Source organism: Terrapene carolina, unplaced genomic scaffold (assembly GCF_002925995.2).
Source record: "Terrapene carolina triunguis isolate 2854851 unplaced genomic scaffold, T_m_triunguis-2.0 Scaffold132, whole genome shotgun sequence".
NCBI classification, from domain to species: domain Eukaryota; kingdom Metazoa; phylum Chordata; order Testudines; family Emydidae; genus Terrapene; species Terrapene triunguis.
Window position 1 is genome coordinate 23,738,077 of NW_020664483.1, and position 26,475 is coordinate 23,764,551.

At 48.8% G+C, this 26,475-nt stretch overlaps 1 protein-coding gene across 7 annotated transcripts in view; it reads left to right on the forward strand.

Annotated features, from left to right (window-relative positions):
* Nucleotides 1-26,475, forward strand: part of CCDC88A (coiled-coil domain containing 88A) — a 367,236-nt gene that overhangs the window by 197,690 nt on the left and 143,071 nt on the right. For all 7 annotated transcript variants that reach the window (XR_002908971.3, XM_024215537.3, XM_024215545.3 and 4 more), the window contains 2 exons: nt 16,398-16,479; nt 20,645-20,803. Coding sequence is in view for 6 of the 7 variants with exons in the window: in XM_024215537.3 (XP_024071305.2) it covers nt 16,398-16,479; nt 20,645-20,803 (241 nt within the window). In the remaining variant the exon portion in view is untranslated. The remainder of the gene's footprint in view (nt 1-16,397; nt 16,480-20,644; nt 20,804-26,475) is intronic.

Consider the following 26,475-nt stretch of genomic DNA (forward strand, 5'->3'; position numbering starts at 1 on the left):
GTCTTGCATTCTATGGAAGTCAAGGATTTCCTTTTATAGACCACGTTTCAGATGATGCTGACCATTTCTTTAGATCTGAAGGCCCATCGTACCACAACAGTACAGAATTGCCTCAGACTTCTGGGGCATGCCTCAGACTTCCATGGTTCGGTGTGCCAGGCTTCATCTCAGGAGGCTGTGAGGATGGATGAGTTTAGGGTACTCCATGAGTCATCATCATCTGGACATGGTAGTTTGGGTGCTTACATGAATTTTAGCCTCTCTGGACTGGGGTACCGTCCCAACCAATGTATGTGTGGAGCTTCTATTTGCCCCTTCTCAATCTACTTTGACCTTAGTTACAAACACTTCTGTCGGAGGTTGGGGGACCACTTGGGATTCCTGCAGACTCAAGGTCTGTGGTCTGCCCAGGATTTAACTCTCCCCATCAATGTAACAGAACTGAGAACTATTTGACTAGCTTGTCCTGATTTCCTTCCCCATATCAACAGGGAAAGAATTTGTTAGTGTTTACAGATAATACAGCTGTCATGTTTTGTGTGAACAGGTATGGAGGGGCCCGGTTGACTCTGCTATGCTGAGAGGCAGTTCTAGTGTGGGACTTTGTATCAACAACTTAATCCACCTCAAAGCCTCCCACTTTCTGAGGCTACATCTACACTACAGGGGGGAGTCGATTTAAGATACGCAAATTCAGCTACGTGAATAGCGTAGCTGAATTCGACGTATCACAGCCGACTTACCCCGTTGTGAGGACGGCGGCAAAATCGACTTCTGCGGCTTTTTGTCGGCGGCGCTTACTACCACCTCCCCTGGTGGAGTTAGCGCGCCGATTCGGGGATCGATTGTCGCGTCCCAACGGGACGCGATAAATTGATCCCCGAGAGGTCGATTTCTACCCACCGATTCAGGCGGGTAGTATAGACCAGACCTGAGTGTACAGAACTGTCTGGCAGACCAGCTGAGCAGGTGTTTCAGCGGCCAGCATGAGTGGTCTCTTTGCCCAGATGTAACCAGGTTCGTTTTCCAACTGTGGGAGATTCCCCACATAGACCTGTCTGCAATCAAATTCAACAGGAAGTGTCATCAGTTTTGTTCACAAGCAGGTCACAGTCCAGGAACTCCCTCAAATACTTCCCTGTTGCCCTGGATGGACAAGCTTCTGTATGCATTCTCTCCTACTCCATTCCTACCCAGAGTTTTGTTAAAAATCAAGCAGGACCTTACACGAATGATACTCATCGTCATAGGCATTGACTTTTATTTTTTCCAGGGGTGCTCCACCTCCAAGCCGAGACCCCACTCCACTCCGGCCCACCCCCAAGGCCCTACCCTCGCTCCTCCTCTTCCCATCTCCGCTCTGCCCCTCCCCACAAGATCCCACCCTCACTCTGCCCCCTCCCTGAGACCCCCACCCACCCTCCACTCGCTGCTTTTCACCCCCCCCAAGCCACTCCCCAGCCACCAAACAGCTGTGGCTGGTTGTTGCTGAGCACCCACTATTTTTTTTCCTTGGGAGTACCTACGGAGTTGGCACCTATGCTCATAGCACCAGCATGGCCTCTCCAATACTGGTTCTTCGAGTGATTGCTCATATGTATTCCACAGTAGGTGTGCGTGCTCGCCATGTGCACCGATGCCGGAAGTTTTTCCCTTAGCAGTACCCGTAGTGGGGGAGCCCCGCTGCGACCCTTGGAGTGGCGCCTCTGTATCGCACTATAAAGGGGGCTGCGCGCTCCCCGCACCCTCAGTTCCTTCTTGCCGCCAGTGAAGGTAGTCGGAACTTTGTGCTCCAGCATTGCTGTAGCGTCTATCCTTAGTAGTATGATCTTCAACCGTAAATAGTTTTCTATAGTTAGTGGCCTGGCTCGGGGCATGTCCCGAGCTCCAGGCTTCAAGTCGTGCAACTCCTGTCGGAATTCCATGCCCAGAAGCGATCCATACTCTCAGTGTCTTCGCTGTCTGGGTGAGGCTCACATAAGTGAGCACTGCAAAATCTGTAAGTCGTTCAAGCCCCGGACTAAGTGCAAATGAGATATCCGACTCCGGGCCCTGCTTATGGAGTCGGCGTTGGCCCCAGCACCGGCGCGCCGACCCGACCCGGAGCCGGGCACCGCATCCTCGGTTTGGAGCGAAGCCCCATCCACCAGTTGGTACTGCTCCCCCCGCTAAGAAACAAGGCAAGACCCAGCTGCACCGAGACAAGGATGGGTGAGGCCTGACCCGAGTTGGGCAGCCCACGATCCCCCTCGGGACCCAGACCTCCAACTCGCATTGAGCGGAGTAGTCTGGCCCCGTCTGCGCGTGCCTTTCCGCATGGTGAGGATGCCGTCGACGCTGGTGCCGGGCGTGCTGCCCGAGTCGGGCCCCCGGTCCCGAGGGAAGCCGCCGCTGGGCACTCACCAGCCCTCCCCTGCCAGGTCAGAGGTTGAGGTCCCGGCTTGATATGCGGGGCCTTCCTGTAGCCCGCGGCAGATCTCCACTCCATTGACTGGGTCACCTGAGAGTGAGTCTCCGGAGTCTTTCTCTGCCCAGAGGGGTCGCAGGCACCGGGCCAGAAAGCATCGACGCTCCTCTTCCACTCGGAGTGATAGCAGGTCTCAACGCCATCGGCACCGCCGCTCATACCATGGCTCGCGCCATACTCGGAGTGCATCCCAACCGGCACCAGCACTGAGGCGTCGTAGCCACGGTCGCCGAAGGGATTCCATACATAGCGCCTCCGACGTGTACATTTCCTCATCGTCGAGGTCCAAATCCCGCGGTTGGAGCCGACATGTCGGAGCCGACATCGTACGGCACTGTGCGCTCCTCGGTAACTTCGGCCTCGGGCCCCAGCCGTCCCTCCCCGGGCCGCATCGTCCCTCAAGAGCAAGCAGCTCTGCTAGGACCTCAGATGGCTCAGTGGCAAGGGGCATCCTGGCAAGGACAGTGGTGCCAGTGGGCACCGGGGCCCCAAGTGCCCGCACCGGCGAGGCCCCGTTCAGTGGCTGGGGCGTCCCAGGTCCACTCAGCGTCCCCGTCTCGGCACCGAGAGCAGTCCTTGGGTACCGAACCACCGGCACCGTGCCCGGACCCAGACGCAGAGTGCAACCTGACGGTACCACCCGACGCCCTAGGGGCGGTACCGGTCGTCTCATCGGCACCGGACGAGTCCATAGCGGCACCGCCCCCTCCTTCTCAGGAGGATTTTAAGGCTTATCAAGAGCTTCTGCGACGCGTAGCCGCAAATTTCCAGCTCCAGGCTGAGGAGATGGAGGAGCCGTCGGACACTTTGTTTAATGTCCTGTCCTCCTCGGCATCGGGCCGTGTGGCCCTGCCGCTTCACCAAGGGGTAGCCAATATTTCTGTCGGGCTCTGGCAAACCCCTGCCTCTCTGCCGCCCATTTCTAAGAAGGCAGAGCAGAAGTACTTCGTGCCAACGAAGGGGCATGAGTACTTGTACACTCATCCTGCCCCGAACTCACTGGTCGTGGAGTCCGTCAACCACCGTGAAAGACACGGCCAGCCCGCACCCACCACCAAGGATAAAGACGCCAGGAGACTAGACACTTTTCGGGAAAAAAGTTTATTCTTCTGCGCGTTTCCAGCTCAGGGTTGGAAACCATCAAGCACTCCTGAGCAGGTATGATTTTAACTTGTGGGGGTCTCTGCCGAAATTCGAGCTTTCCCTCCAAGAAAAGGACAGGAAGGAATTCAAGGTTCTAGTCGACGAAGGTGCAGCAGCGGCGAAAGCGGCGCTCCAGGTGGCGTCAGACGCGGCCGACAGCGGCTCGTTCGATGGCCTCGGCTATCTCCATGCGACGAGCGTCGTGGCTCTCGCTGTTGGGGCTGTCCGTGGAATCCCAGTCCCTTTGACGGAAAGGCCCTGTTTGCGGACCAAATGGACACTCGTCTGCACGGGATGAAGGACTCCTGCACCACCCTGCAGACTCTCGGCCTGTATGTCCCGCCAGCCAAGGACAAACCCAGGCCGCAGCCCTCGGCTCTCCCCGTAAGGGGCAGATATGAGCCTCCGCCTAAGAGGCCTAGGGACCAGAGGCGCAGGTCACAGCGCCAGTCCCGTTCAGCCCCACGCCCCGGCCCCTCGAAGGGCAAGAGGCAGGGGAAGAGGCGTTTTTGATTCTTTGCGGGGGGGCCACCGGGCCTGTTGCCAGGGAAGCCCCCCAGTTAATAAAGTTGGTTTTTGGCAACCGTTTATCTGCCTTCCGAGTGCAATGGTCCCGTATAACGTTGGACTGGTGGGTCCTCAGAACCATCTCCCAGGGGTACATGCTGGATTCACCCCATCCCCCGTCCCGCGATGTCCCCGGAGACCCGGAGCACGCCTTCCTTCTAAATCTGGAGGTGACGTGCCTCCTCACCCTGGGCGCAGTGGAGAGGGTACCTCACGAATTCCAGGGCAAAGGGTTTTACTCCTGGTATTTCCTGATCCCGAAGGTGAAAGGCGGGCTCAGGCCCATCCTCGACCTGCGGAATCTCAACCAGTTTCTGGTCCGCTGCAAATTCCGTATGGTGTCCCTGGCCTCTATTGTTCGGTCCCTAGACCCGGGGGATTGGTTCGCAGCCTTGGACCTCCAGTATGCGTACTTCCATATCCATATTTTCAAGGGCCAGAGGCGCTTCCTCCGCTTCCTGGTAGGGAGAGACCACTATCAGTTTACGGTCCTTCCCTTTGGCCTTTCCACGGCCCCCAGGGTTTTTACCAAATGCATGGCGGTAGTGGCAGCCCACCTCAGGAGGAACGGGTTGCAGATCTTCCCCTACCTGGATGATTGGCTGCTCAAGGGCAGATCTTGGTCCCAGGTGCAGGCGCAGATGAAATTCTTGCTCGATACCTGCACGAGTCTAGGCCTAGTGGTAAACGAGGACAAGTCCACGTTAGTCCCGGTTCAGCGCATACACTTTATAGGGGTGCTGTTAGACTCGGTGGGGGCCACGGCCTCCCTCCCCCGGGACAGGTTCGAGACGCTCAAAGGTCTCATCGCCTCGGTCACGGCCTTCCCTGTGACGACGGCACGGGTGTTCCTTCAAATCCTAGGCCATATGGCAGCATGCACCTCAGTGGTGCAACATGCCAGGCTCACGATGAGGCCCCTCCAACTCTGGCTGGCCTCCCAGTACTCCCAGGCCAGGGACGGCCTGGACAAGGTCGTCACGTTGCCACCCAATGTAGTGGCCAACCTGCAATGGTGGTCCCTCCCGAGCAACATGCTTCACAGTATCCCCTTCTGGGAGACCCCTCCCTCACTAGATCTGGTGTCGGACGCCTCGGACCTGGGCTGGGGAACCCATGTGGGGAGCTTCAAAACCCAGGGCATATGGTCGCCCCCGGAATTGTCCCTGCACATAAACGTCAAGGAGCTCAGGGCGGTACGCCTGGTGTGCGTGGCTTTCAGCCGGCACCTGGGGGAAAGGTGGTCAGAGTCCTCACGGACAATACGACCGCGATGTATTATATCAACAGGCAAGGGGGCACGCGTTCCGTGGCCTTGTGCCAGGAAGCCCGGCACCTGAGGGAGTTCTGTATAGCCCACAATATCCTTTTGAGGGCTTTTCACCTGCCCGGCAAGCACAATACGCTCGCGGATCGCTTAAGCAGAGTTTTCTCCCAACAGCACGAGTGGTCTCTACACAGGGAGGTGGCCAAGAGGCTCTTCCTGGAGTGGGGCACTCCCCAGGTAGGTCTTTTCGCCACCGTCCAGAATCACCTCTGCCCTCGGTTCTGCTGCAGGGCGGGAGAGGGCGAAGGGGCAATATCGGACGTGTTCCCAATTCCATGGTCGGGCCACCTGTTCTACGCCTTCCCGCCCTTCCCCCGATAGGTAATGTCCTACAGAAGGTGAAGGCAGACAGAACGTGGATTATCCTGGTAGACCCGGATTGGGCCCGTCAACATTGGTACAGGACCCTCCTGCAACTTTTAGTTGCCCCCTCGCGCAGGCTGCCGCTTCGACCGGACCTCCTCTCCCAGGAAGGAGGATGTCTCCTCCACCCCAATCTGGCTGCGCTTCACTTGACAGCCTGGCTGCTCCATGGTTAAATGAGGAGGAGGGAAGGTGTTTTGAGGATGTTAGACAGGTTCTGCTTGAGAGCAGGAAACCGTCCACACGATGAACCTATCTGGCCAAATGGTATCGGTTCTTCATGTGGGCGAGGGAGAGGGGCTCCTCCCCCTCCTCTGCATCTCTCCAGCTCATCCTCTATTACCTCCTGTCCCTTAGGACCCAAGGGCTGGCGTCCTCCTCGGTCAGGGTACACCTTGCAGCCATTTCAGCTTTCCACTCCCCAGTGCATGGTCACTCGGTGTTTTCCCACCACATGACATCCCGGTTTTTAAAAGGGTTGGATCGGGCATTCCCTTACGCCAGACCCCCGGACCCGCTCTGGGACCTGAACCTAGTGCTCTCCCGCCTCACGGGCCCCCCCTTTGAGCCCTTGGCCACGTGTTCTTGGTCCCACTTACCATGGAAAGTGGTGTTCCTGGTGGCTATCACCTCAGCCCGCCGGGTCTCGGCGCTTAGGGCCCTGACCTCTGAACCCCCATATACGGTCTTCCATAGGGATACGGTCCAGCTCTGTCCGCACCCGGCTTTTCTGCCAAAGGTAGTCTCGGCTTTTCACGTTGATCAGGACATTTTCCTCCCAGTTCTCTGTCTTAAACCCCATTCCTCCAATGAGAAACGACGCCTGCACATGTTAGATGTGTGTAGAGCGCTGGCTTTTTACCTAGACCGAACCAGGCAATTCCGGAAATCCCCTCAGCTTTTCATTGCATCGGCTGAGCGCATGAGGGGGCAGCCGGTTTCCACCCAGGGATTTCCCACTGGATCACCTCGTGCATACGCACATGTTACAACCTGGCAGGGTTTCCCCTGCCTCTTATAGTGAAGGCTCATTCGATGAGCACTCAGGCCTCGTTGGCTGCCTACGTGGCTCATTTCCCTATTCAGGACATCTGTAGGGCTGCTACATGGTCCTCTGTCCACACCTTTTCATTGCACTATGCGATCTTCTCCCAAACGTGGGATGACGCCGGGTTTGGTAGGGCGGTACTCCGCCCTGGTAATCCTTAAACTCCTACCCATCTCCATCAGGTATAGCTTGGAGTCACCTACTGTGGAATACACATGAGCAATCACTCAAAGAAGAAAGGACAGTTACCTGTTCCATAACTGGCGTTCTTCGAGATGTGTTGCTCAGGTGTATTCCACATCCCGCCCTCCTTCCCCTCTGTCGGAGTTGTCTGGCAAGAAGGAACTGAGCGTGGGGGGAGCGCGAAGCCCCCTTTATAGCGCGATATAGAGGCGCCACTCCAGGGGTCGCAGCGGGGCTCCCCTACTACGGGTACTGCTAAGGGAAAAACTTCCGGCACCGGTGCACATGGCAAGCACGCACACCTACTGTGGAATACACCTGAGCAACATATCTTGAAGAACGCCAGTTACGGAACAGGTAACTGTCCTTTTTCCACTCTGTGGAGCCTCTCAGACACGGTTCTTTCACGCTACCTCTGGACCTTGACCTGATCTCATGGGACCATGGTATCTTCCTCCATTGCAACCTAGAGTTCCTTCACCTGACAGCGTGGATGCTCTGTGGTTGACACCTCAGAAGGAGATCTGTTCAAAGGGGGTACAAGATGTGCTGTTGAATAGTAGAAAACCCTCTAGGCATACTCACTTGGCCAAGTGGAAGAGATTCTCTGTTTGGCCCCAACAGAAAGAAGTTTCCCGGGTTCTACAGCAATACATGTGCTGTGCTGGTTGTTATACCAGAAGCAGCACTGTCTGTCCATTAGTTCCATCAGGGTCCACCTAGCAGCTATCTCAACTTTCTACCCTCCAGTTGGTATTCACTCCCTTTTTTCCAATCCCTTGTCAGTCAGGTTTCTGAAGGATCTGAATTGGATTCTATTCCCCCTTGGGGGACTTAAATCTGGTATTAGCAAAGCTAATAGATCCTCCCTGTTAGCTGCCTGTTCATGACTCCATATCTCGATGAAGGTAGCCTTTTGGTGGTAATCATGTTGGCCAGGAGAGTGGGTGAATTACATGCTCTAGTGTCTGGACCTTCATATACAGTCTTCTGCAAGGACAAAGTAAACCTACCCCCTCATCCAAAGTTTCTCACCAAAGTGGTGTCTCACTTTCACATCAGTCAGGCAATATATTTACCAACATTCTTCCCGAAATCTCTTGCTCATAAGGATGAGGAAAGACTGTATACATTAGATGTTAAGAGAGCATTAGTGTTTTACTTGGTTAGGACTAAAGTGTTTAGATAATCTTCACAGTTATTCATGGTATTTGCAGCCAGGATGAAGGGACTTCAGGTCTCTTCTCAGAGAATCTCATTGTGGATCTCTTCTTTCATACATTTGTGCTACAGCATGGCCAGTGTAACTTCTCCAAACAGGATACTAATGCATTCAACAAGATGTTACGCAACTCTTGCAGGCTTAATAGCCCAGGAACTTGTACAGCTGCAACTTGATTTCCAGTGCATATCTTTGCCTCACATTATGCCATCTCTCAGCAATCTAGAAATGATGCCAGATTTGGATGAGCAGTCCTTCAATCATTCAGGCAGACTCCAATCCCACCTCCAGATCATATAGCTTGTGAGTTCACCTGAAGTGGAATGAACATGTGCAGTTATTCGGAAGAAACTGTTACTAACTTGTACCTGTTGTTGTTGTTCGAGTGCTTGCTTATGTCGATTCCATGCTATGTTGGTGTGCGCCTATATGCACAGTTGCCAGAGATTTTTCCCTTAGTGGTATCCATAGGGCGAGCTCTAACACCCGGAGTCCTGCGCTCATGTGCCAGTATAAGGGGCGCCACCAGTCCCACACCCTCTCAGTTCCTTCTTACCGCTCATGATGGTTGCTAGATCGGTCTCTTGCTCTTACAAGGCTTTCTTACCCTAGTGGTTCGGACTTTCTTGGTTGTATATAGTTTTCTCTTGTTAGCTAGTTAAAATAGTTAGTGTTTTACTGTAGGTAGTTGTCCCAGCCTTTGTGGGACTTCGTTCCAGGGACTGGGCATGCCCCAGTCTCCGAGTTTCAAGCCGTGCTCCACCTCCGGCAAACCCATGCCAGTGAGCGATCCGCATTCAGCTTGTCTGAAGTGCCTTGGGGAAGCTCACATCAAAGATAAGTACAGGATCTGTAGGGGCTTCAGGCCAAGGATTTAAAAAGACAGAGACATTGACTGAAGGCTCTACTAATGGAGGTGGCTCTTAGACCATCTTCAGAGCCATCCCTCTCCAAATCAGCGCCAAGTACTTCAGTTTCAGTGTGAAGTGCACCTCCGGCATCATGCACTGCCTGGCACCACTTGCCTTCTCCGGTGCCTAGGAGGAGACACAAGAAACATGAAAGAGTCTAATCATAGCCTAGTGGACATTTTGGCCACTGCTACCTCCTCTAGGAAGGCCCTTCCCAACAAAGCAGTGTTGGGTCCAGTTAAGACCTTTAGGCTGACCCCATCCTCCCTTGTCAAAAACAGTGAAGAAAAAGCATGTCCGGGCGTCGGGGTTTGAGTACTTATATTCCCACTCACTTCCTGGATCCCTAGTGGTGTCGGCTGCAAATGAGAGGGACAGGCAAGGCCAACCCAGTGCCATCACGAAAAATAAGGAGGCTAACCGACTGGACTTCTTCGGGAGGAAAGTTTATTCAAGAGGCAGCCTCCAACTCTGCATATTAAACCAGTAGGCCTTGTTAGGGAAACATGATTTTAATTTGTGGGACTCGGTGGCCAAATTTAAGACTCCCTGCCACAAGAGTCGAGGCAGGAGTTCTGGGCCATCCTGGAGGAGGGTAAAACTGGGTCCAGAGCCTCCTTCCAGGCAGCCCTAGATGTGGCTGATTCAACAGCCAGATCAGTGGCGACAGTGGCAATGAAGTGTTGTTTGTGGTTGCAATTGTTGGGCCTCTCCCAAGAGGTTCAACAGTCTGTCCATGACCACCTCTTTGAGGGAAATGCGTTGTTATCTGAACAGACAGACGCCAGGCTGCATGGCCTCAAGGATTTGAGGGCCACTTCGCACTCCCTGGGCCTGTATACATCCCTGGCTTCCAGGAAGCATTTCTGGCCGCAACCACCTCCTAGATTCTACTTCGGGTGCTTGCTCATATCGATTCCATGTTTGGTGTGAGCATGCCATGTGCATTGATGCTGGAGATTTTTCCCTTAGCAGTATCTGTAGGGGCCGGTCCTAGCCCCTCGTGGAGTCCCACGCTTATGTGCTGGTATAAAGGGCGCCGCCGGTCCTGTGTCCTCTCAGTTCTTTCTTACTGCTCGTGACGGTTGCTGGAACGTCTCTTGCGATTGCAAGCGTCCTTGTTCTTTCTATATAGTTCAGTGTTAGTAGTTACCTATAGTTACTTAGATAGATGTGTCCCATTTCGGGATGTTGTCCTAGGGACGGGGCATGCCCCAGTCCCTGGATTTCAAACAGTGCACTGCCTGCCATGCCAGTGAACGACCCGCATATGAGCTGCTTGAAGTGCCTTAGGGAAGCTCACATCTAGGACAGGTGCAAGATCTGAAAGGGCTTCAGGTCACACACTTAAGGACAGGACATTTGTTTGAAGGCCCTGTTAATGGAAGCGGCACTTAGACCGGCCTCGGAACTGTGCCACTCGAATTTGGTGCCGAGCATATCGGCCTCAGTGCGGAGTGCTCCCCCGGCACTGTGCCCTTCCTGACACTGCTCTCCATCCCCTGTGCCAAGGAAGAGGCACAAAAAACAGCGTGCCAAAAAGGGCGCTCCCCAGTGCCACAGAGGAATAGGCGGGGGACGGTTGATGAGGTGAGAACCGTGCTGAGCCACTCGTCCTCTCCAGAGCCACGGTTGGCAACGGCAACACCACTAGGGCACTGAGCCCAGTCCGGGACCCACCACCGATTCCTGGGAGCGATCAGGGCATCAACACCAGAGACTTTCCAGGCGGCAAGGCACTCAATGTCTCTTCCAGTGCTGCTTATGCCCCAAGAACCTTAGTGACTCCCTCAGAATCATCGAAGATGGCCCCCTCCAGAGGGAAACCCTCCATGGGCCCACCTTAGTGGTCTCCAACCTGACTCAAGTCTCCGGCTTCGCAACATTGATCTCCACCTTCGCGGCACCAATCACCAGCTTCCCAGTCACTGGCTTCATGGCACTGGCCTCCGACCCAGTGTTGTTCCCCAGCTCCCCATCACAGCTGATAGGGGGACATGGCAATGGCTCCACCATGATCTCCGATAGAGGAATCCTTGTTGGAGTCTGGGGACGAATCCATCCCTCCCCCGAGGAGGCACCGGCATCAGCATTACATGCTGGATTTTGATGCAGGACAATCTGTGGGTGCTTGGCCACTGGAGCAGTGGCGAGTGCACTGGCAATATTGGAACCCATAGGGCTTCCCTCCGATGCCGGGACCTTACTCCTCACTGTCATTCTTGGTGGTCTCCGAGAGGTGAACCGCGACCCCAATTTGGACTCCGATCCCAGTACCGAGACCCCAGCAGTCCCAGAGGAGGCAGCCTCGGCTTTGGAGGAGGAACCAGCCCTTCCTACGGTGGTGGCCTCTTCCTTATCATCCCCAGACGAGGCAGTCACGGGGCCTGCCAACCTGTTGTCATTGGATGACTTCAGGGCTAACCAGAAACTCCTCAAGCGGGTCACCGCAAACTTGAAGCTAGAGGTAGAGGAGCTCAAGGAACCCACGGACAGCCTGTTTGACATTTTGACTGCAGTGGCCCCCTGCAAGTGGCCCTACCAGTAAACGAAGGGATGCTGAAACTGGTTAGGGCACTGTGGCAGACCCAATCTTCCCTGCCCCCAACCTCGAAAAGGGCAGAGAAGAAATATTATGTCCTGGCCAAGGTGTTTGAATACATGTATTCTCACCCTCCACTGGGTCCCTGATGGTTTCGGCTGCAAATGAGCGGGATAGACAGGGACAAGCGAGTGTGACACCTAAAAATAAGGATGCAGAGAGGCTCGATTTGTTTAGTAGAAAGGTGTATTCGACAGCTAGCCTACAATTTCGTTTCTCCAACCAGCAGGCATTGCAGGGGAGTTTAAAGACTCCCTGCCTCAGGAGTCAAGCCAGGAATTCTTGGCCATCCTGGAGGAAGGCAAATCAGTGGCAGAGCTTCACTTCAGGCTGCCTTAGATGCGGCTGATTCAGCAGCCAGGGTCAATGGCATGGGCGGTGTCTTATGTGTCACAGTTTGTGGCTGCAGTCATCGGGTCTCTCACGAGGTGCAGGAGTCAGTCCAAGACCTCCCCTTTTTCTCGGAGCAGACGGACACCAAGCTGCATGGCCTGAAGGACTTTAGGGCCACTCCGCACTTTTTGGGCCTGTACACGGCTCTGGCCTCCAGAAGACACTCCGGCTGCAGTTGCCTCCCCGGTTCTCAGGTCATCCCAGGCACAAGCCCTATAAGAAAAAAAGGGAGAGGATATAAGCACTGATAGCCCACTCAGTCGTCCTTGGTTCCCCAATTGGGCTCAGGAAAATACCCCGGTCGCTCAAGGCAGGCCTTTTGAGAGTGTCCCCGAGGATGGCGTATCAGACTTGACCCAGGATCCATGCCCTCTTTTGGTTTTGGACCACTTGTTTCCTTTCTGTACTGCATGGTCACAAATAACCTTGGACCATTCGGTGCTCAACACTGTGGCAGTTTTCATCCATCCTCCCCGTCACACCTCCCAGTCCCATCCTTCTTCAGGGACCCTTCTCACAAGCAGCTCCTTATCCAGGAGGTAGAAGCCCTCCTGCTTGTGGGGGCCATAGAGGAAGTTCCTCGAGATCTGAGGAGGAAGGGGTTTTTACTCCCGATATTTCCTAATCCCAAAGACCAAAGGGGGCATCAGGCCCATCCTAGACCTGCGTCGACTCAATAAATATCTCAAAAAGTTGAAGGTCTGCATGGTCTCTCTGGCCTCCATCATTCCCGCCCTGGATCCAGGAGACTGGTATGCCACCCTCAATTTAAAAGATGCTTATTTCCACATCTCAATCTTCCGTGGGCACAGGAGATTCCTTCAGTTCGTGGTGATACTGCGCCACTATCAGTTCACTGCACTCCCCTTCGGTCTCTTGTCAGCCCCAGTGGTTTTCACAAAGTACATGGCAGTGGTGGCAGCTTACCTGAGATGTCGAGGCGTGCAGATCTATCCATATCTTTACAACTGGCTAATCAAAGGCAGTTCACAAGCTCAGGTGCATTACAGCGTCAGCATAGTACGGGCCACCCATCGAGAGCTGGGTCTGCTTATGAATGAGCAGAAATCAACTCTGATCCCAGTTCAGAAAATAGAGTTTATAGGAGCGGCGCTCAACTCTACTCAGGCCAGAGCCTACTTTCCGGAGACCTGGTTCCAAGCGATGTCAGAACTCATCGCCCACATCAAGGCCTATCTGTTCACGACCGCGTGGGTATGCCTCAAGCTGCTGGGCCACATGACAGCATGTACTTATGTGGTGCAGTATGCATGGCTGCAACTCAGACCTCTGTAGATGTGGCTGGCGTCAGTTTACTCCCCCAGCAGACACCACTTGGACTTGGTTCTCACAATTCCATCGAATGTTCTGGCATCACTGACTTGCTGGACAGAACCGCGGATGGTGATGAACGGAGTCCCCTTCACTGCCCGATTCCGGTCGGTGACATTGGTCTCAGACGCTTCAGACCTGAGGTGGGGAGCCCACCTCGGCAGTCTCTGTACTCAGGGCCTCTGGTCCCAGGAAGATCTCTCCCTTCACATAAATGTCAGGGAACTCAGGGTGATATGCTTGGCCTGCTAGGTGTTCCTTCCCTACCTATCAGGCAGAGCGGTACAGATCTTGACAAACAGTATGGCCATGATGTTCTACATCAACAAACAAAGATGTGCTCGCTCCTCTGCCCTGTGTCAGGAGGCTCTTTGATTGTGAGACTTCTGTGTGGAACACGCCGTTCACCTCAAGGCGTCACACCTCCCAGGAACCCGGAATGCACTGGTGGATCTCCTCAGCAGGTCCTTCTCCTCTCACCATGAGTGGTCCCTGCACCCGTTGGTTGTCAACTCCATCTTCCAGAGATGGGGGACTCCCCTGGTGGACCTGTTCGCTTCCAGACAGAACAGGAGATGCCTGCAATTTTTCTCCATGTGCGGTCTCGGCCAGGGCTCCCTGTCTGATGCCTTCCTGCTCTTGTGGGCAGGGGGACTGCTGTACGCCTTCCTACCGAACACCCTTGGTCCACAGGGTCCTCTTAAAGATCACAAAAAGGACAAGGCGAGGGTTATCTTGATTGGTTCGGCACGCTTCTGGACCTTTTGGTAGCAGCCCCACTACAGCTCCCGCTACGCCCGGACTTGATCTCGCAGAACCAAGGTTGGTTGCTTCACCCAAAACTTCCGTCCCCGCATCTGATGGCTTGGATGCTGCATGGTTGAACCCTTGGGAACGGGCCTGCTCGGAGCTGGTCCAGCAAGTCTTACTGGGTAGGGGAAAACCCTCTATTAGGGCAACCTATTTTGCCAAGTGGAAGTACTTCACTTGTTGGACCTCTGATCGGGGTCTTTCCCCATCTCGGTCGTCTAGTCCATCTTGGACTATTCACTACACCTGAAGTACCAGGGTCTGTCCCTATCGTCAATCCAGGTCCACCTGGTGGCCATCTCGGCCTTCCACCCTCTGGTCCAAGGTAAATCAGTCTTCTTGCATGAGATAAGTCAGGTTCCTTAACACCTTGGAAAGACTCTACCCTCAGTTTTGTGACCCAATTCCCCCATGGGACTTGAATCTGGTACTATCAAGGCTCACAGGACCCCCACTTTGAGCTGTTGGCATCGTGTTTGCTGCTGCTCTTCTCATGGAAGGTGGCCTTCCTAGTGATAATTACATTGGCCAGAAGGGTCTCCGAAATTAGAGCCCAAACTTCAGAACCCTCTTATACGGTGTTCTTCAAGGACAAGGTCCTACTATCTCTCCGTCCCCCCCGCCCTCCACAGTCCTTCCTGCCAATGGTGGTGTCACAGTTCCATAACAACCAGGACATTTTTCTTCCTGTCTTGTTTCCGTAGCCTCACAGATCGGATGAGGAACGTCAGCTGCATACCTTAGATGTTAGGCGGGCACTAGCCTTCTATATCGAACGGACTAAACCCTTCCGCAAGGCGACACGGCTCTTTATAGCGGTGGTGGACAGGATAAAAGATTTGCTGGTATCATCCCAGAGGATCTCAGCCTGGATAACCGCCAGCATCAGGATGTGCTACGAGCAGGCGAAAGTTCCGCCTACGGCCATTGTTACAGCCCATTCTACAAGGGCCCAGGCTTTGTCAGCAGCATTCCTCATGCAGATTCCAATCCAGGATATCTGCAGGGCCACGACATGGTCATGAATTCATATCTTCACGTTCCATTATGCCATCACCCAGCAGGCCAGTGACGATGCCACTTTTGGGAGAGCAGTGTTCCAGTCGACACGTCCATGAACTCTGAGTCCACCACCAGGGATACTGCTTGGAAGTCACCTAGCATGGAATCAATATGAGCAAGCACTTGAAGAAAAAACTGTTTCTAATGTTCTGTAACGGTTGTTCTTCAAAATGTGTTGCTCATGTCCATTCCATGACCCATCCTCCTTCCCCTCTGTCAGAGTTACCAGCAAGAAGGAACTGAGAGGGTGCGGGGCCAGTGGCGCCCCTTATACCAGCGCATAAGCGCAGGGTTCTAGGGGCGCTAGCACCGGCCCCTACAGATACCGCTAAGGGAATAATCTGCAGCAATGGTGCACATGGCACGCACACACCTAACATGAAATGGACATTAGCAATACATTTTGAAGAACAACGGTTATGGAAGGTTAGTAACAGTGTTTTCTTTTGGAGGTGTTGCACATCTCCATTCCAAGACCCACCCTCCTTTTCCTTTATATTGGAGTCTGTCTGGTAAGAAGGAACTGTGGAGGATTGAGGGCATTTCTGCCCTTTATACCATCACACAGCAGTCCGAGGCAGCAGTGGGCACATGTAGTGCCCTGACGGGTGCCACTGATGGAAAAATCTCCCACAATGCACTGGGTACGCATACACCTGAGGTGGAATGGACATATGTAACACATCTCGAAGAACAGCCATTATGAAACAAGTTAGTAACACTTTATTCCTCAAAAATTGTGTTCTCTATAACATACATTAATTTGCTGTAGCTTTTGATTTGCAATGCACAACTTGCACTCCCATGAAATTATGGATTAAATAAAGAAAAGTTTGAGTAATATCAAGAAGTAGTTATTGTTGCCCAGCTACTGTCAGTAATTTAAATATTGGCAAATAAGACACTGATTCAGTGGTATAATGGTATAGTACTATATTATTTTAATTACATTTTTTGTTTATTCAAGGGAGGAAAAAACTGAGCAGCTGCTGGATTGTAAACAAGAACTTGAACAGATGGAGGTTGAACTAAAGAGACTGCAGCAGGAGGTGTGTATCTTGGACATCTATTATACAAAGTCAACATAACTTTTAAGAATTTGACCATCCTCAATAACAATATTATTTTCATTTTTCAGCTTATACAGTGTTTTTGTTTTGTTGCATTAATATCGCACCTATACATACGAACTTTTATAACTTATTAATTGATTGATTTTATCCAATTTGTCTTAATTGCAAAAATGATCACTTATTATATATTAATGGGTCTTCTATGAGTGGCCTGTGCAAAAGTCTCACATCTATGTTGTACCACCAGAATACCCCAGAAATATGAATGTACAGAGCGTATCTTGAAAAGCTCCAGTAACCTTCCTTTTTAATTCTCTATTTTGTGTATGCCTGTTGATAGACAATGGGTGAAAAGGCATTTTTCAATTGTTCTTCAGTACGCCTATATATAAAACCATATTTCAGGTCATTCATAGATATCATCGTAAATGGAAAAGCTTTGGTCCTCCTATTGTGATCAGTAGAGAGATGAACAAATGTACAAAAAGAGATTCTTCTTTGAGTAAATGCAGATATGTATTCCAAGTAGGTGTGTGCACGCCTCATGCGCTGGAGCCAGACTTTTGCCTAGTACCCACAGAGGGGCAGTGCACGTGCCTCATGACTGTCGCCCCTCCCTGGCTGTATAAGGCGGTGCCACTCCGACCTCCTCAATTCCTTCTTTCAGCCCATCAGCTGGAGTTGGAGCTCTCTGTGGTTATTGCTCCACAACCTCGTGAACTTATATTTTCTAGCCTAGTTGTTGTGTATATAGTTGATCATTAGTAGTTAGTTAGTTTAGAGTTAGTATAGTGTTATTTTTAGTGGTAGTGCCCCCCCGCCCGGTGATGCCCTCAGTAGGGTTCAAGCAGTGCCCTTCGTGTGGGGCGATGCCCAACACTGACCCCCACATGTAGTCCCTGCTTTGACTTGGTGAAGCCCACCTGAAGGAATGCTGCTCAATCTGTCATTTGTTCAAGAAGAGGACTCAGGTGGCGCGGGACCTTTGCCTGAAGCAGCACCTGCTTGAGCAGCCCATGATTCCTGACCTGGTACAGAGGCCTTCCTCAGGTTCCGAGTCCTTCCTCAGGCCGCATATCACCCTTGCGCTTGGAGAGAGAGCGGCTTCCCTCAGTTCTGGGGCTGGGTCACCTCCAGAAAGGCACAGAAGTAATTCTATGTCGTCAGTACCAAGAAAGAGGTTGCATAAAAGCAACTGGGGATGTTCCGGGTTCTGAAGTGACTCTTCTGCCTCCCCTAAGAGCTCAGATCAGCTCAGTACCAACTCCGGCATGCGGGATGGTGTGGGGACGTCTGACCCTCCCTTGATACAGGGTAGGGAGGGCAGATCTACACCCTGTCGTCCCTTCAGCTGAGGGTTACAAATCAGCAAACCCTGCTGACCAAATATGACTTTCTTAATTGATTAGTTATGGCTAAGTTTGAGGAGCAGTTGCCTGAGACCTCCCGGGATGAATTTCAGGAGTTTGTTGCTGAGGGCTCCTTAGTGGCAAAGATGGCCAAACAATCTGACCTCAATATGGCGGTCACTTTGGCCAGGGGGAAGGCCTAAGCTATTACTATGAGAAGGGTTTCTTGGCTCTAGAACTCAGGGATTGCGCTGGATGTTCAGCAAACAATTGAAGACTTGCCGTTTTGATGGCTGAACCCTATTCTTGGACAAAACAGTTTAAACCCATTCTAGTGCTTCACCCCCTCCTAGTGAAATTTTTTTTCCTAATATCCAACCTAAACCTCCCCCACTGCAACTTGAGACCATTAGTCCTTGTTCTGTCATCTGGTACCACTGAGAATAGTCTAGATCCATCCTCTTTGGAACCCCCTTTCAGGTAGTTGAAAGCAGCTTTCAAATCCCCCCTCATTCTTCTCTTCTGCAGACTGAATAATCCCAGTTCCCTCAGCCTCTCCTCATAAATCATGTGCTCCAGCCCCCTAATCGTTTTTGTTGCCCTCCGCTGGACTCTTTCCAATTTTTCCACATCCTTCTTGTAGTATGGGGCCCAAAACTGGACACAGTACTCCAGATGAGGCCTCACTCATGCCGAATAGAGGGGAATGATCATGTCCCTCAATCTGCTGGAAATGCTCCTACTTCTACAGCCCAAAATGCCATTAGCCTTCTTGGTAACAAGGGTACACTATTGACTCATATCCAGCTTCTCGTCCACCGAAACCCCTAGGTCCTTTTCTGCAAAACTGCTGCCTAGCCACTCGGACCCTAGTCTGTAGCAGTGCATGGGATTCTTTCTTCCTAAATGCAGGACTCTGCACTTGTCCTTGTTGAACCTCATCAGATTTCTTTTGGCCCAATCCTCTAATTTGTCTAGGTCCCTCTGTATCCTATCCCTACCCTCCAGTGTATCTACCACTCCTCCCAGTTTAGTGTCATCTGCAAACTTGCTGAGGGTGTAATCCACGCCATCCTCCAGATCATTAATGAAGATATTGAACAAAACCAGCCCCAAGACCGACCCTTGGGGCACTCCGCTTGATACCAGCTGCCAACTAGACATGGAGCCATTGATCACTACTCATTGAGCCTGACGATCTAGCCAGCTTTCTATCCACTTATAGTCCATTCATCCAGCCCATACTTCTTTAACTTGCTGGCAAGAATACTATGGGAGACCGTATCAAAAGCTTTGCTAAAGTCAAGGAATAACACATCCACTGCTTTCCCCTCATCAACAGAGCCAGCACTTTTCTAGGACCTTTCCCCAGAATACCTTTTGAGGAGCTGCTGCCCCTCAACTGCTGCTCTCAAGCAGCTATTTTGCAGCTGTCTGCTGTATCTCCTTCTTTTCCAGCTGGTAAGTATTCTTATCTCCTGTTGTACTTACTCTAACATTTCTGAGGGTATGGCAGAATCTCATAAACTTCAGTACCATCTGTGAATTTCATTGTGGTTATGTTTACTCTCACTAATCCACAGCAACACACTAGAAACATTCTTCTAACTTAATCCTTTGTATTTATTGTAACTATTTGTATAAACCCTTCAGTTAACATAAACCCAAACCAATCTGAACAATTTGTAACATTTGGCTGCCAAAATTTGTTCGTTATAGATCCATGCTGCCAACATCCAAACATGTGTATCTGATATCTGTGTCAAGGCTTCAAAACTGATACCTCGAGGTTTGGGATTGGCAATATCTTGCTGTATTATGTCCTGGTTGTTCTAATCTTACATATACACTTAAAATGTGGCTTTCTTTATATAGGAATTAGATACAGTGCTTCTGTCAGCTAATTTCTAAGTTATTATCTGCAAAAAATTAGAGTTTTCAGTTGCCTAAGTAGTCCCTTGAATCACAGTTAAAGTTGTGCCCCCTTCCCCCCCCACACCAAAATCTGAAACGGCACCCCTGCTTAAGTCTCTCCAGCTGGGGGATCAAAATGAAAGTCACAAATACCCACACTTTCAGGGATACTCCCTCCCTGAGGTCCCAGCAAAAGGGGGTGGGGTGGTGCCAGTCTTAATGTAACAGGTTTGGGGAAATTGCTCTGGCTGGATCTCTGTGGCAGGCTCCGCCTGTCTGTCTTACCCTGGTAGTCTACTGTACTCTCCTCAGGGTTGTGGTGAAGATCTCCTGCTTAGTAGTTCCCTCTGCAGCATCAGAAGTCGCTCCTACTGTCTGCTGTTTAGGGCAATCTTGCTCCTTTCCCCCCATTGACTGCCAGGTCCTCCCTTTTAAAGGTCACCTCCCTATCATGCATGACAGACAGGGACAGATGGTGAAGGGGGCCCTTCCTATACACCCCATCACAGTTTTGGTTTGAATTGAGAATTAAGACACATGAAGATTCAGAGTTTCCGTACTTGCTTTAAAGCATTTTCAAGTTGCTCATGTAAGAAATGACAAATAATATGGATCTTTCGGGTAGGAATTTAATCACATTGAAGTATTTTTCCTTGTTCTACTTGAAAGAACAATGCGTTGAAACTCACTGAACCCCCTTTCAAGAGCTTTAGATTTAGATAGGAAACAAAATCTAGACATGTAATTTGTGTAAATATATTATGTCCATATATTCTAACTAGGCAATCCATCTAGGTTTGTGAAAAAATAGAAAAAGAGAAGAAGAATACATCATCTCACAGATTACCTATCATATAACTTAATTTTTTATTTTCTAGAACATGAATTTGCTTTCGGATGCTCGCTCTGCCAGAGTGTACCGTGATGAGTTAGATGCACTGCGTGAGAAGGCAATCCGAGTTGACAAGCTTGAAAGCGAAGTCAGCCGATACAAAGAGAGGTTGCATGATATTGTATTCTACAAGGCTAGAGTTGAGGTATATTTAAAACAATTCTTAATCACATACAATTTGTTGTTTTTTAGTAAAAAAACAAAACAAAAACGTGTTGCTCGTTGATATTGCTTTCTCTTTTTTTTTTATTTTGACAACATGAAAAAAATGAAGACTTTAAAGCAGTTTGATAGATTCTTGCACTGCAATATATTATTCTATCTTGTCTGATAAATGGTCGTTTTCAAGATGAGGGTTCAAACATCCACCCACATGGAGTTTCATTTGAAGTCGGCAAGACTCTCTGTTAGTGACTGGGTCCATCTATGCAGACCCACTTGCGGGATCAGGGTCTACAAGCAAACATAAAGAAGACATGGGAAACACGGAGGAGGGAGTTAGCTTGAAATTTATTTTAAGTTTAATTATTCATTCACTTCTTTTGGGCATCATGGGGGAAGGAAGTTTCCAGGAATGATTTGAATGAGGAAAAGAAGGTGGCCTGGTGAACCAGGATTAGGAGGGTATTTCATGCATAAAACGTGGGGAAAGACACAGAGATAGAATTGAAGAGACATTTCAAATTCTATCATGGATTAGAAATTGGTAAGAGACAAAAAAGAAACCAAACTAAGAATAAATTATCAATTTTCTACATGGCAAACAGTGGGATGCCCAATTACCTTTACTAAGGCCAGGACCTTTGTCTGGAAACGGCAGGTGAATGGGGATGTCACAAAATTTGCACAGGATGCAAATATTAAGGGTAGTCAAAATCAGAAAAGTCTGTTCGGAACTTCAGAGGAACCTAACAAAACTAGACAAATTGGCAGATCACATTAAATAAATGCAAGGTAATATTTATTGGAAGGAATAATTTGAACTATGTTGCTAAGTTGAAAACTAACTCTGGAAAAAGATTTAGGTGTCATTTTGATATTTCACTAATGTCCTGTCTTCGTTATGAAGCAGCAGTCAAAAAAAAAACAGTGTTATTCTGTATAACGTACGATATAAAATACTGTAACTTTTATAATGACATTATATAACCTGATGAGACATCCTCACCTTGAAAACTGTGTTAAGTCTAGTCACTCAACTTGAAAAACGATATAACAGAAAATAGAAGGGGTTTTACAGACAGATGATAAAGATTATTAGAAACATGAAAATACTTCCATATAAAGAGAAATTGGGGAAAAATTAGGAATACTAAATTTAGAAAGGGATCAAATAAAAAGTCACATGACAGAAATATGTAAAATAATGTATGATATAGAGAAAGTCAGTCTGATACTACTCTTTACTCTTTCCTTTCATAGAGAAATGAGGGAATCAATGAAATTGCAAGACAACAAAATTGAAACTGATGAAAGAAAATACATTTGTATGCAGTTCATAATTAAGCTATGGAACACATAGTCAGATATCATTGAAGCCAAGACCTTAGAAGGATTCAGAAAAGGACTAGACATTCATATAAACTGGAACATTCACAGTTACATTAGATAGGATAAAACATTTTTGAAGAATATAAAAACCATATTTAAAAACATAAGATAGCTACTAATTGATGAGAGTAGAAAAAAAGTCCCAATAAGCAGATTATTGCATAAAGGACTTCTATGGGGAATTGTTGCTTTTTCTTCTGAAGCATCTGGCTGGCTACTGTCAAAAACAGGACAAAACTGTTCGGATAAGGTATGGGAATTCCTGTGTTGTTCTGTTTTCAGCTGGCTAGGAGACTTAATATTTGTAGATGATGATTTCACCTTGTTAGTACATGCCTTTTTCACTTCACCTTTTGATTACAGCAACACTGTTTACCTGGATATAAAAGCATTAGCCTGGAAAAAACAGCATTTGTGCAGAATACAGCAGCTAGCTTCCTCAGCAACACCAGTTACTGAGAGCGTATCATCCCATATTTCACTACCTGCAGAAGACCACATCAAGTTTAAGGTCTCTGACCTTGTTTTCAAGATATTAAATATGCTAGGCCTGGAACATGTAAAGAACCACCTTGCTCTCTGTGACCTCAACTGCCCTGAATAACTCCATTCCTCAGGCACAGTGGGATTGTGCACAGCAAAAATATATTTTTTTTAAAACATACTATGTACAGGCAATCTTTCCTCCTGAGGAGAGCAGAGTGGAGAAGAACTCAGCATTACAGGTGATAGTGACACCTGTAATTATTTGTAGCTCTGGAAGGCATTCAGATTCCACATTGGTAGAATGGTCTTTGGTAAGCACAAGGTTCAGTATTTTGACCTGTTCACAGGGAGGACGTCTGATCCATGTGTGATAAACTCAGGACCGACAACTGCAGGGGGGAGGAAGGGGGTAGAAAACAGTCCCAGAAGGTTAAAAGGCCCTCCTCCCTATCAACTGAGGAGGGTCAATCAGGTTCAGCTGAGAAGGGGTTACCAGAGAATCAATTAGGATCAGCTGAGAGGGAGTTACCTGAGGTTAATTAGGATCAACTGATTCCAACTAAGGACTGCCTGAGATCTTTTTAAACCCTCCCCTGTTGGGAGAAGAGGAGGAGAGAGAGAAGAAGTCATGCTGCCAGTAGGTTAGGAGCTGTGAGACAGCGAGCCTCACGAGGAGGGGAGGCTGCATTCCCTCCCATAAGGGAGAAAAACAAGCACAAAAGGCTGGTAAAGAGAAGGAACGGACTTCCCCTGTGCAACCAAGAGGGACTGTTTTATCCAAGCCTGTCTCACCACGGCTAAAAGCAGCTGAGGCTGGTGAGACCGAGAAGGTGCCTTGCCACACATGGTTGAACGTGAAACAAAGAGATGTGGATAAGGAGGTGGAAGGATTTGATGCGTTGTTGATGTGAAACTTTAAATTCTTGGGGAAAGAAATGCATTTATTCATTTAACTGAAAAGTATAAATTAGTTTTGATATTTTGTAATGCTTTATAGTATATTTGCAAATCTTCTGTAATATAATTTGTAAATGTAGAGAAATCTTAGTAATACGAGACCTCACTGTTGTACTCCGCTATTAAATCTTTGCTGAAAAGTTGGAATTGACTTCTTGATTTTGTGTGTATGAATTATAGGGTGTACCAAAGTGAAATATAGTTAGGTTCAAATGTAAGAGAACAGTGAAGTATTGTTGTAGCCATGTTGATCCCAGTGTATTATGGAGAAAAGGTGGGTGAGTTAATATCTTTTATTGAACCAACTTCTATTGGTGAGAAAGACAAGCTTTCGAGCTTACATAGAACTCTTCTTCAGGTCTGGGAAACTAACTCAAAGGTCTGGACTACACTACAGACCTATATTGGTATAACTATGTCATTCAGAGGTGTGGATTTTTCGCACCCCTGAGCAACATAGTTATATCGACCTAGCCACCTCGCCCCCGGTGTAGACAGTGCTGTAGCTACTGCCTCTCAAGGAAGTGGATGAACTATGCTAATGGGAGAACTCTCTTCTGTCGGCATAGAGGATCTTCATTAAAGCACTACAAATGCAGCGCCAATGCAGTATTTTAACTGGAGATGTGACCAAAGTGTCACTGCTAAATACAAGATTTGAACAGATTACTTAGCATAAATAGCAAACACACATTTCAAGGAACCATTCAAAGTGAAGTGGCCTGTTAACACCCCTCCAGTTATAGGGAAGAAAGGAAGGGAGGAGTGGAGAAAAAATCAGTTGGGGAGGGTTGTTAGTGGGTAACAGATTGTTGTAATAAGCCATAAATCCTGTGTCTCTATTCAGTCCATGATTTTAGCAAAGTTGTGAATTTAAGCTCCCAGGCTTACCTTCACCAAACATGATCATTCCACGAGAGAAGTAGATTGCATCATGGAATGGGCTGCCCAAATACCCTGAGAGAACCTACTTCAATACAGAAATAATGCCCCCTCCGACTGCACATCCGTAGTTGTCACCTACCACCCTACACTGAAACCCATATAGGGTATCATTCAAAAACTACAACCCATACTCAATGGGCACCCCATTCTGAAAGAAATCTTTGCTGAACCCTCCTTTCTGGCCTTCAAACTACCACCCAACTTCTCCAAGTTCATCATCAAAAGCAGGATCCCCACAGACCAGGACACATCAACTCAAAGCAGCAGCACCATACCCTGCCAAAACAACAGATGCAAAACCTGCAGACATATCTCCACTGCTACAATGATCATAACCCCCCGACAACAGACCTTTCTAGATCCATTGGTCCTACACATGCCTATCACAATATATGGTGTACTTCATCCAGTGCACTATATGCCCCTATAACAATTACGTGGGTGAAACCAGACAATCACAGGAAAATGATCAAACACAAAAACACCCTATCACCTGTGGGTGAACACTTTTCCCAGAGAGATCACTCTATATCTGACCTCTCAGTCCTCATCTTGAAAGGAAGCCTGCACAACACTTTCAAAAGATGATCCTGGGAGCTTAAATTCATAACTTTGCTAGACACTAAAAATCATGGACTGAGTAGAGACTAGAGATTTATGGCTTATTACAACGATATGTAACCCACTAACAACCCCTCCAGCTGTTCCCCCCCCCTTCCCTTCCTTTCTTCTCTATGACTGAAGGGGTGTTAACAGGCCACTTACCTTTGAATGGTCCTTGAAATATGTGTTAACTACTTATGTTAAACATTCTGTTCAACCCCTGTGTTTAGTAGTGATACTTTAAGTTAGGCTTGTTCTACACTACATGTATACTTTGTAGGGTGACCAGATGACAAAGATGAAATATTGGGACACGGGGGGACTCCGACTTTTTTTTCCCCCAAATATGTTCAAATTACACAAAAAGCATAGAAACTAAAAATTTCCACACAAAAATGAGAGCATAGAGTTTAAATCATGCAGATGATAATGAAACAAAATTTTGAAGAAATTGGTCAAGAAAATTAATCTGAAGGTGAGCATTTGAAAGTCAGATGCTAGAGTACATAGTACGTTTTCCATGGGGTGCCTATAAAGCAGAGGACTCTCATATGTGGGCCATCTGCAAGGGATGAATTTCACCCATAGTATATAAATGATTTCAAGAACCTTATGATGAAAGACTTGATGAAGGCAGAACTGAAAATAACGAAGTGGCCAAGTAGCTAAACAGATGGAATGTTCATGTTCCTAAAATGCTGGTTTCAAACAAACAAACACCGCCGACCCACCCCCCACCTTTTTGTTTCTCTTTTTATAACTTTTATTTATAGGCTGCAAACTCTGAAACCATTTCAAGTGTCCATGTATGCCCAAATAGAGACAGTAGTTAATAAACTAGTCATTTATGCACCTAAAATAATATTCGAAAATAATTTTTAACATTTGTGAAGTAAGGAATGTGAAGAGTCAAGATTTTTTTGTTCAGTGATCAGTTTAATAGATAGCAGCTGGCTTGTGCTGACATTTGAAAAATATATTCTTGGTTTGCATGAGTAAAACTGAGTTCTTGTACATTCCTTAATATTTTTGTCAGATGCCATTAAAGGATATGAAAACTGCTAGTACATATGCATCAGTTGAAGCTGTTGGGACCCCTTAAGCATGCTATTGCATTTTCAACAGTATTAGACATGTAATTATGGGTCTAGGCGAAATGGATATATTTGCGTATACAAGTAATTATGCTTTATTAGAAAGTACTCTTTAATGCTTTGATCTCTAATTCCTTCAACTCAAATACTTGAGGGATCTATTTGATATTAAAATAATTTA